This window comes from Heterodontus francisci, chromosome 4, assembly GCF_036365525.1.
Source record: "Heterodontus francisci isolate sHetFra1 chromosome 4, sHetFra1.hap1, whole genome shotgun sequence".
Lineage (NCBI taxonomy): Eukaryota > Metazoa > Chordata > Chondrichthyes > Heterodontiformes > Heterodontidae > Heterodontus > Heterodontus francisci.
The window spans coordinates 6,172,496-6,183,268 of NC_090374.1; the positions used below are offsets into that span (position 1 = coordinate 6,172,496).

Genomic DNA, 10,773 nt, shown 5'->3' on the forward strand with positions numbered 1-10,773 from the left:
TAAGAGGCAAAAAACGTTAGACCCCCAATCTGTAGTGGCGATGCTGGGAATGGCATTAAACAGGAAATTAGAGACGCATGTGATAATGGAACATCTGTAATTATGGGTGAATTTGATCTGCATATAGATTGGGCAAATCAAATTAGTCACAATATCGTAGAGGAAGAATTCATTGACTGTATACGGGATGGTTTTCTGGACCAATACATTGAAGAACCAACTAGAGAACAAGCCATCCTAGACTGGGTATTGTGTAATGAGAGAGGAATAATTGACAATATAGAGGTGCGAGACCTCTTGGGGATGAGTGACCATAATATGATAGAATTCTTCATCAAGATGAAGAGTGACGTAGCTGATTCTGAGACTACGGTCCTGAATCTTAATAAATGAAATACGAAGGTATGAGGCATGAGTTGGCTATGATGGATTGGGAAACATTAATTAAAGGGATGATGGTGGATAGGCAATGGCAAACATTCAAAGAGCACATGGATGAACTGCAACAATTGTTTATTCCTGTCTGGCGCAAAAGTAAAATGGGAAAGGTAGCCAAACCATGGCTTACAAGGGAAATTAGAGATAGTATTAGATCCAAGGAAGAGGCATATAAATTTGCCAGAAAAAACAACAGACCTAAAGATTGGGAGCAGTTTAGAATTCAGCAAAGGAGGACCAAGGGATTGACTAAGAAGGGGAAAATAGAGTACGAGAGCAAGCTTGCAGGGAACATAAAAACTGACTGTAAAAGTTTCGATAGGTATGTGAAGAAAAAAAGATGGGTGAAGACAAATATAATTCTCAAAGTCAGAAACGGGAATTTATTATGGGAATAAAGAAATTGCTGACCAACTAAATGCATACTTTGGTTCTGTCTTCACAAAGGAGGACACAAATATCATACCAGAAATGTTGGGGAACACAGGGCTTAGTGACAGAGAGGAACTGAAGGAAATCAGTATTAGTAGAGAAATGGTGTTGGGAAATTGATGGGATTGAAGGACGATAAATCCCCAGGGCCTGATGGACTGCATCCTACAGATTGGAGGGTAGCTAATGTAACCCCACTATTTAAAAAGGGAGGTAGAGAGAAAGCAGGGAATTATAGACCAGTCAGCCTGACGTCGGTAGTGGGGAAAATTCTAGAGTCCGTTATCAAAGATTTTACAGCAGAGCACTTAGAGAACAGTGGTAGAATCGGACAGAATCAGCATGGATTTATGAAAGGGAAATCATGCTTGACAAATCTATTAGAATTCTTCGACGATATAACGAGTGGAGTTGATCAGGGGCAGCTGGTGGATGTGGTTTATTTGGACTTTCAGAAGCTTTCGACGAAGTCCCACATAAGAGATTAGCATGTAAAATTAAAGCGCATGGGATTGGGGATAGTGTATTGCGATGGATAGAAAATTGGTTGGCAGACAGGAAACAAAGTGTAGAATAAACGGGTCTTTTTCCGAATGGTAGGCAGTGACTAGTGGGGTACCGCAGGGATCGGTGCTGGGACCCCAGCTATTCACAATATATATTAATGATTTAGATGAGGCAACTAAATGTAATATCTCCAAATTTGCAAATGACACAAAACTGGGTGGGAGGCTGAGTTGTGAGGAGGATGCAGAGAGGCTTCAGGGTGATTTGGACAAGTTGAGTGAGTGGACAAATGCATGGCAAATGCAGTATAATGTGGATAAATGTGAGGTTATCCACTTTGGTAGCAAAAACAGGAAGGCAGATTATTATCTGAACGGCTATAAACTGAGAGAGGGGAATATGCAACGAGACCTGCGTGTTCTCGTACACCAGTTGCTAAAGGTAAGCATGCAGGTGCAACAGGTGGTAAAAAAGGCAAATGGTATGTTGGCCTTCATAGCGAGAGGATTCGAGTACAGGAGCAGGGATGTCTTGCTGCAGGGCCTTGGTGAGGACACACCTGGAATAGTGTGTGCAGTTTTGGTCTCCTTATCTGAGGAAGGATGTTCTTGCTATAGAGGGAGCTCAGGGTTTTCTTGAAGGCAGGCTTGTAGATGGCTCTCTTCCCTGGCCTCTGGCCGTAGCAGTCTGTAGGCTTGGAGGGTCCACAGTTGCAGACAGTTTTCAAACTTGATGTTTCCTGGAGAGAGAGCCTTCTCTGCTGCTGCCCACTCAGTTACTGCTTGTCTCCTTGTGTGTAACAAAACTTTCAGTTTTACACAGCCTGTGGAGACTGTCACATGGTTCTCTCAATCCCCTTTGTTTTTAATGGGATCCAAAGTCTAAAACCCAAAACCTCTCTCAGGTGGTTATTGTCGGTGTTTTTATCCCCCTGGAGGGACATTTCCACTTATGAATGCCTCGAAAGGGGTTTGAATGACCTGTTAACAAGGGTGATCTGGATCATCTACTCAGTTAGCCAAAGTATTGTCCTGGCTGGGCTTCTTGTTAGACTTGTGTCTCCAATTCGATCTCCTGATATTTCAGATGTAAATTGTGATGGTAATCTTGGTTGTCAGTTTTTTTTAAAAAGTTACCTGCAGCATTTTTTCCATTAAAAGTTTAATGTAAGTTTCCAACTGATGAGTTAATATTTTTCATTTGGCCTATTGTATTTTCTTGACATCCACCCTCAGACCCCTTTCCATAGAACCATAGAAAAATTACGGCATAGAAGGAGGCCATTCAGCCCCGCGTGTCCCTGCCAGCCGAACAAACTAGCCGTTCATTCTAATCCCATCTTCCGGCACCTGGTCCATAGCCTTGCAGACTACAGCACGTCACGTGCAGGTCCAGGTACCTTTTAAAACAATTGAGGGTTTCTGCCTCCACCATCGTTCCTGGCAGTGAATTCCAGATACCCACCGCCCTCTAGGTGAAGAAGTTTCACTTGTGTCCCCTCTAAACCTTCTACCAATCACCTTAAATCTGTGCCCCCCGGTAATCGACCTCACTGCTAGGGGAAACAGGTCCTTCCTGTCTGCTCTATCTAGGCCCCTCATAATTGTGCACACCTCAATTAAGTCACCCCCCCCAGCCTCCTCTGCTCTAGGGAAACAACCCTAGCCAATTCAATCTTTCCTCACAGCTGCAACTTTCAAGCTCTGGTAACATTTCCCAAAAAGCTTCCTGGACATGTTCGCATCCAACAAAATAGACCCCCTTCTACAGGTCCCAAAAAGCTTCCACCTGCTTCGGACAGGAGCTTCCAATACCTTACCCATGCCCATTCAGGAAATGGGCAGGATACAGTGCAATCTTTGTACCCTGCCTGCAACACAAAGAGTGTGCATCACAAACAGAAATCAGCCCAGCATGTCTGATCTGAATGGATATAGATTGGAATCATCGGCAAAAGAAGAGGGAGTTGAACATTAAGTGATTGAGATCATTGAGGAATGAAGAGAGAAATTGAAACAGCAAACCTTGAGTATTCTCGAGGATGTGCCAGAAAAAGAGATTCAAATGAAGACAAACTTTCTGGAACCAAAAGCTTGCTGCAAGATCATTGTAAATTATTTTGGTGTAAGATGATTTGTCAAAGTATCCTGGAGCTGTGTGATGATGGCGAATGGTCGGGGAGGGAATACACCTACCTTTGATTCTTGGGTTACCAAGCTGCACCAACATGTTCACATCATGCCCACTCTCATGAAGCAGATGAGAAATTTCATCGAATAGCATATAGTGGCTTCCTCCTGCAGACAGAGCAAGGGAACAGTTCAGACACACTGAGCCAGAGTGAGCTGCTTGCTCAGATCCCTCTCTACCACTTATTATTTTCCCATTCATGCAAAAAATCAAGGCCTTACCCATTTGCTTTTAGCACTGATGATTGAGGAGCACAGAATGTCATTGTGTTTTGCATGCCTCCAGTATCACTGTCCTGATGGGCCAGCCAGGTTAGGTAACACTTTTGTTTGGACACCCTCCCTCTCATCTTTGCCTGGATCCTCCTCTTGAGGGCGAGAATATAAAGGAGAGCAAGTTTTGCTACAGCTATACAAAGCCCTGTTTAGACCAAATATGGAGTACTCTGTACAGTTCTGGCTGCCACACCTTAGAAAGGATATATTGGCCTTGGAAAGAGGGCAGCACAGATTCACCAGAATGTTACAAGAGCTCCAAGCGTTAGACTATGAGGAGAGATTACATAAACAAGGCTTGTATTCCCTGGAATATGGAAGGTTAAGGTGTTATTTCATTGAGTTTTGTAGGATTTTGCTGCTGGTGAGGAAGTCTAGGACAAAGGGACATGAGCTTAGAATCAGACTCAGGCTATTCAGTAGAAGTTAAGAAACACTTGTCTATGCAAAAAGGTGGTGGAAGTGACCATGGGACAAGGTGTTGCATCTCCTTCCATGATCACACTAAATAACACCCCACTGGAAGTGGTGAGCAAATTCTGCTACCTTGGGACCACGGTGATTGACAACCTGTCCCTTAATGCAGAGCTCGATACACGTATAGGGAAAGCAGCTACCACCATTGGCCTACTCTGGAAACGTGCATGGAAAAACACCAAGCTAACCCTTAGGACCAAGATGATAACTTATAAGGCCTGTGTACTCAGCACCTTGCTGCATGACTGTGAAACATGGGTGACTTACAGTTACAAGGAAAAGAAGTTCAATAACTTCCATCTTCGTTTTCTGCGGCGCATTGTGGGTATATCCTGGCTGGAAAAATCCCACGTTTGTTGGCACTAGATTCGTAGAGTCAAACTTATACAGCACAGAAACAGGCCCTTCGGCCCATCGTGTCCATGCCAGCCATCAAGCACCTAACTATTCTAATCCCATTTTCCAGCACTTGGCCCGGAGCCTTGTGTGCTATGGCAGTTCAAGTGCTCATCTAAATACTTCTTAAATGTTGTGAGGGTTCCTGCCTCCACCACCTCTTCAGGCAGTGTGTTCCAGATTCCAACAACCCTCTGGGTGAAACATTTTTTCCTCAAATCCCCTCTAAACCTCCTGCTCCTTACCTTAAATCTATGCCCCTGGTTATTGACCCCTCCGTTAAGGGAAAAGGTTTCTTGCTATCTAACATATCAACGTCCCTCATAATTTAGTACACCTCAATCAGGTTCCCCCTCAGCCTTCTCTGTTCTAAGGAAAACAACCGTAGCCTATCCAGTCTCCCTTCATAGCTGAAATGCTCCAGCCCAGGCAACATCCTGGTGAGTCTCCTTTGCAATCATATCTTTCCTATAGTATGGTGCCCAGAACTGTACACAGTACTCCAGTTGTGGCCTAACTAGCGTTTTATACAGCCCCATCATAACCTCCCTGCTCTTATATTCTATGCTTGGCTGATAAAGGCAAGTATCCCATGTGCCTTCCTCACCACCTTATCCACCTGTGCTGCTGCCTTCAGTGATCTATGGACAAGTACACCAAGATCCCTCTGACCTTCTGTACTTCCTAGGGTCCTACCATCCATTGTTTATTCCCCTGCCTTGTTAGTCCTCCCAAAATGCATCACCTCACACTTCTCAGGATAAAATTCCATTTGCCATTGCTCCGCCCATCTTACCAGCCCATCTATATCGTCCTGTAATCTAAGGCTTTCCTCCTCGCTATTTAAGACACCACCAATTTTCGTGTCATCTGCAAACTTACTTATCATACCTCCCATATTCATGTCTAAATCATTAATGTACACTACAAACAGCAAGGGTCCCAGCACCGATCCCTGTGGTACACCACTGGTCACGGGCCTCCTTTCGCAGAAACAATCCTCGACCATTTTGTTTATTCATTCATAGGATGTGGGCGTCGCTGGCCAGGCCAGCATTTATTGCCCATCCCTAACCACCCTTGAGAAGGTGGTGGTGAGCTGCCATCTTGAACCGCTGCAGTCCTTGTGGGGTAGGTACACCCACAGTGCTGTTCGGAAGGGAGTTCCAGGATTTTAACCCAGTGACAGTGAAGGAACGGTGATATAGTTCCAAGTCAGGATGGTGTGTGACTTGGAGGGGAACTTGCAGGTGGTGGTGTTCCCATGCATTTGCTGCCCTTGTCCTTCTAGCTGGTAGAGGTCGCGCGTTTGGAAGGTGCTGTCGAAGGAGCCTTGGTGTGTTGCTGCAGTGCATCTTGTAGATGGTACACACTGCTGCCACTGTCCGTCGGTGGTGGAGGGAGTGAATGTTTGTAGATGGGGTGCCAATCAAGCGGGCTGCTTTCTCATGGATGGTGTTGAGCTTCTTGAGTGTTGTTGGAGCTGCACCCATCCAGGCAAGTGGAGAGTATTCCATATCACTCCTGACTTGTGCCTTGTAGATGGTGGACAGGCTTTGGGAAGTCAGGAGGTGAGTTACTTGCTGAAGGATTCCTAGCCTCTGACCTGCTCTTGTAGCCACGGTATTTATATGGCTACTCCAGTTCAGTTTCTGGTCAATGGTATCCCCTAGGATATTAATAGTGGGGGATTCAGCGATGGTAATGCCATTGAATGTCACGGGGAGATGACCATCACCCTCTGTCTCCTGCCACTAAGCCAATTTTGGATCCACTTTGCCAAACTGCTCTGGATCCCATGGGCTCTTACCTTCTTAACCAATCTCCCATGTGGGACCTTATCAAAAGCCTTACCGAAGTCCATGACGACTACATCAACTGCTTTACCCTCATTTACACATCTAGTTACCGCCTCGAAAAATTCAATCAAGTTAGTTAGACATGATCTCCCTCTGACAAAGCCATGCTAACTATCCCTGGTTAATCCCTGCCTCTCCAAGTGGAGATTAATCCTGTCCCTCAGAACTAATCAAACAGAGGCAGCTTCGGTCAATCAGACACGTCTGCAGGATGGAAGATGGTCGCATACCCAAGGACCTTCTGTATGGTGAGGTCGCCAGGGCCAGATGACCAGCAGAGCACCCAAAGCTCCGCTTCAAGGATGCTTGCAAGCATGACATGAAGGCCCTAAATGTCGACTATCGCACCTGGAAGTCACTCGCTGGCGATAAAGGGAAATGGCAACACATCCTGTGGACTGGTGTGTACTACCACGATGACCAGTGGCTACATCAGCTTGGCAACAGACGCCAACGTCCAAAATAACAACGCACAGGGTCACTTGGCAGGTTGTCCTGCAGCACTTGTGGCAGAACCTGCCTCTCAAGGATTGGCCTTCACAGCCATCAGCAAAGGTGCACCAAGAGAAGACACCCCACCTAAATGGATTGTTTGCTGCGTGTCCATCATCTTTCATAGATGGAAGGATGCCCATTTCCCACAAAAAGCCGTTGATGTTAGCTCAAGTATTTCATAGGGCATAAATTCCGACCCTGCCAGAATGCGAATTTCACCAAGTGATCCTGCGTGGATTTCTCTGGCTGAAGTCTTTGGATTGAGCTGCTGAAGGGAGTGCTGGCAGAGCTGGGAGAGATTGAAAGGGATACAAGCTGCATTCTTGTCTACCAGTTGGATGACATGCTGACTGCTGCTAAATTTCTGCAATGTGTAGCTTTGCAGCCCATGCACTCCCAGATTCACAGCATGCTACATGAAGTTAGGGTGAGGGGGAGTGCTCTCCTTTCAAGGACATGATACCCAGAATAGAACTCTCCCTACCCCCCCTGCGGACACTGATCAGGAGATAGAAGACATGGTGAGTGCTGACAGTGCTAACTAAAGGGGCTGACTGAAACCAGCTCCACAGCAGTTTCAGCTTTGGCTCAGTTGGCAGCAGTGTTCCCTCAGATGGTGGTGGGTTCAAGTCCCACTCCAGAGACCTGAGCACACAATCCAGGCCAGCACTCCCACTGCAGTAGCACAAAAGCAAAATACTGCAGATACTGGAAATCTGAAATAAAAACAGAAAATGCTGGAAATACTCAGCAGGTAAGGCAGCATCTGTGGAGAGGAAAAGCAGAGTTACTGTTTCAGGTCAATGAACTTTCATCAGAACAGTACTGAGGGAGTGTTGTACTGTCAGAGGTGTCATCTTTCAGATCAAGCCCTGTCTACCTTCTCAGGTGAATGTAAAATTTCATGGCACTATTCAAAAAGAGCAGGGGAGTTATCCCTGGTGTCCTGACCAATATTTATCCCTCAATGACTATCACTAAAACAGATTATCTGGTGATTATCACATTGCTGTTTGTGGAATCGTGCTGCATGGAAGTTAGTCATGGAGTCGTAGATTCATTTATAGCACAGAAGAAAGCCATTTGGCCCATCGAGTCCATGTCAGCTCTCTGCAGAGATATACTGTCAGTCCCCTGCAAGTCTATTTCTCTCAGGTGGCCATCCAACCTCCTCTTGAAGTCATTGATTGTCTCCTCTTCCACCACCCTTGTGGCAGCGAGTTCCAGGTCATTACCACCCGCTGCATAGAAAAGTGTTTCCTCATATTTCCCATGCATCTTTTGCCCAAAACCTTCAATCTGTGTCTCCTAGGTCCTTATACCATTTGTTAATGGGAACAGTTTTTCCAAAGCCTGTCATAATCTTGCACACTTCTATTAAATTTCCCCGCAATTTCCTTTGTTCCAAGGAGAACAAACTCAACCTTGAAACTAAAATCCTCCATCCCTGGAACCATTCTGGTAAATCTCCTCTGCACCTTCTCAAGGACTCTCACATCTTCCTGAAGTGTGGTGACCAGAACTGGACACAATACTCCAGTTAACAAGAGCTTTATAAAGGTTCAGCATAACTTCCCTGCTTTTGTACTCAATGCCTCTATTTATGTCTCTATATATAGGGCGGCACAGTGGCGCAGTGGTTAGCACCGCAGCCTCACAGTTCCAGGGACCCGGGTTCGATTCCGGGTACTGTCTGTGTGGAGTTTGCAAGTTCTCCCTGTGTCTGCGTGGGTTTTCTCCGGGTGCTCCGGTTTCCTCCCACAAGCCAAAAGACTTGCAGATTGATAGGTAAATTGGCCATTATAAATTGTCACTAGTATAGGTAGGTGGTAGGGAAATATAGGAACAGGTGGGGATGTTTGGTAGGAATATGGGATTAGTGTAGGATTAGTATAAATGGGTGGTTGATGTTCGGCACAGACTCGGTGGGCCGAAGGGCCTGTTTCAGTGCTGTATCTCTAATATAAAAAATGAAGCCCAAGATCCTCTCTGCTTTACTAACCACTCTCTCAATATGTCGGCCACCTTCAAAGATCGATGCACATGCACCCCCAGGTCTCTCTCTTCCTTCTTTAAAACTATGCCATTAAGCATATATTGCCTCTCCCTATTCCTTCTGCCAAAATGCATCACCTCACACTTGTCAGTATTAAATTTCATCTGCCACCTCTCTGCCCATTCTGCTAGCCTATCTATATCCTGTTGCAGGTGGTTCGTATCATCCTCAATGTCTGCCGCACCTCCAAGTTTGGTGTCATAGGTAAATTTTGGAATTCTACTCTGCATTCCAAGATCCAAGTCATCTATATATAGCAAAGAAAGCAGTGGTCCCAGCACTGACTCTTGGGAAACACCACTATCTACCATCCTCCAGTCTGAAAAGCAATCATTTATTACAACTTGCTGTTTCCTGTCCTTAAGCCATTTTTTTTATCCTATTGGACACTGACTCTCCTATTCCAAGAGCCTCAATTTTATTAACCAACCTTTTCTGTCAACCCTCAGTTATATCAAATTGCTATGAAGTCTAAGAAAAGGAATGAAACTGGATGGACCACACGGCATTGACCTAGGCACTGGAAATGACAACAGCAAACCCAGCCATATCTACCCTGCAAAGTCCTCCTGCAGGCTTGTGCTGGTGTCGACAGGGTGGGGTTTGTCATTATCATTTCCGGTGCCTAGGTCGATGACGGGTGGTCCGTCCAGTTTCACTCCCTTTCTTAGACTTTGTTGCAGTTTGATACAACTGAGTGACTTGCTGGACGATTTCATTGGGCTTTCAAGAGTGAGCCACATTACTGTGGGTCTGGAGTCACATGTAGGCCAGACCAGATAAGGAAGGCAGATTTCCTTCCCTAAAGGGCATGAGTGAACCAGATGGTATTTTACAACAATCAACAATGGGTTCATGATCACCACCAGACTCGCTTTTTTAAATTCCAGATTTATGAATTGAATTCAAATTCCACCATCTGTCGTGGTGGGATTCGAACCCATGTCCCCAGAGCATTAGCCTGGGCCTCTGGGTTACTCGTCTCGTGACATTACCACTACGCCACTGCCTCCCCGTTTCTCTCGCTTCCCTTCCCACTCAGTGCATAAAGAGATTGGGAGAGCGAGAGAGAGTTCACTCAGACAGCGGGAAACAGTGAGAGCGGAGCTGGAGTACAAAGAGACTGGGAAAGAGAGGGAGAGAGAGTTCACTCAGACAGCAGGAAACAGCGAGAGCGGAGCCGGAGTACAAAGAGACCAGGAGAGAGAGAGAGGGAGAGCGAGTTCACTCAGACAGCAGGAAACAGCGAGAGCGGAGCCGGAGTATAAAGAGACCAGGAGAGAGAGAGAGAGAGACAAAGAGAGAGAGAGAGAGCTCACTCAGACAGCGGGAAACAGCGAGAGCGGGGCCGGTGTATAAAGAGACCAGGAGAAAGAGAGAGAGAGAGAGAGAGAGAGTTCACTCAGACAGCAGGAAACAGCGAGAGCGGAGTCGGAGTATAAAGAGATCAGGAGAGAGAGAGAGAGAGAGAGAAAGAGAGAGAGAGCTCACTCAGACAGCGGGAAACAGCGAGAGCGGAGCCGGAGTATAAAGAGACCAGGAGAAAGAGAGAGAGACAGAGAGAGAGAGTTCACTCAGACAGCGGGAAACAGCGAGAGCGGAGCCGGAGTATAAAGAGACCAGGAGAGAGAGAGAGAGAGAGAAAGAA

At 46.0% G+C, this 10,773-nt stretch overlaps 1 protein-coding gene across 2 annotated transcripts in view; it reads right to left on the bottom strand.

Annotated features, from left to right (window-relative positions):
* Positions 1-10,773, bottom strand: part of LOC137368873 (UDP-glucuronosyltransferase 3A1-like) — a 126,959-nt gene that overhangs the window by 62,546 nt on the left and 53,640 nt on the right. For both annotated transcript variants that reach the window (XM_068029097.1, XM_068029098.1), the window contains exon 3: positions 3,573-3,674. In XM_068029097.1, the coding sequence (XP_067885198.1) occupies positions 3,573-3,674 (102 nt within the window). The remainder of the gene's footprint in view (positions 1-3,572; positions 3,675-10,773) is intronic.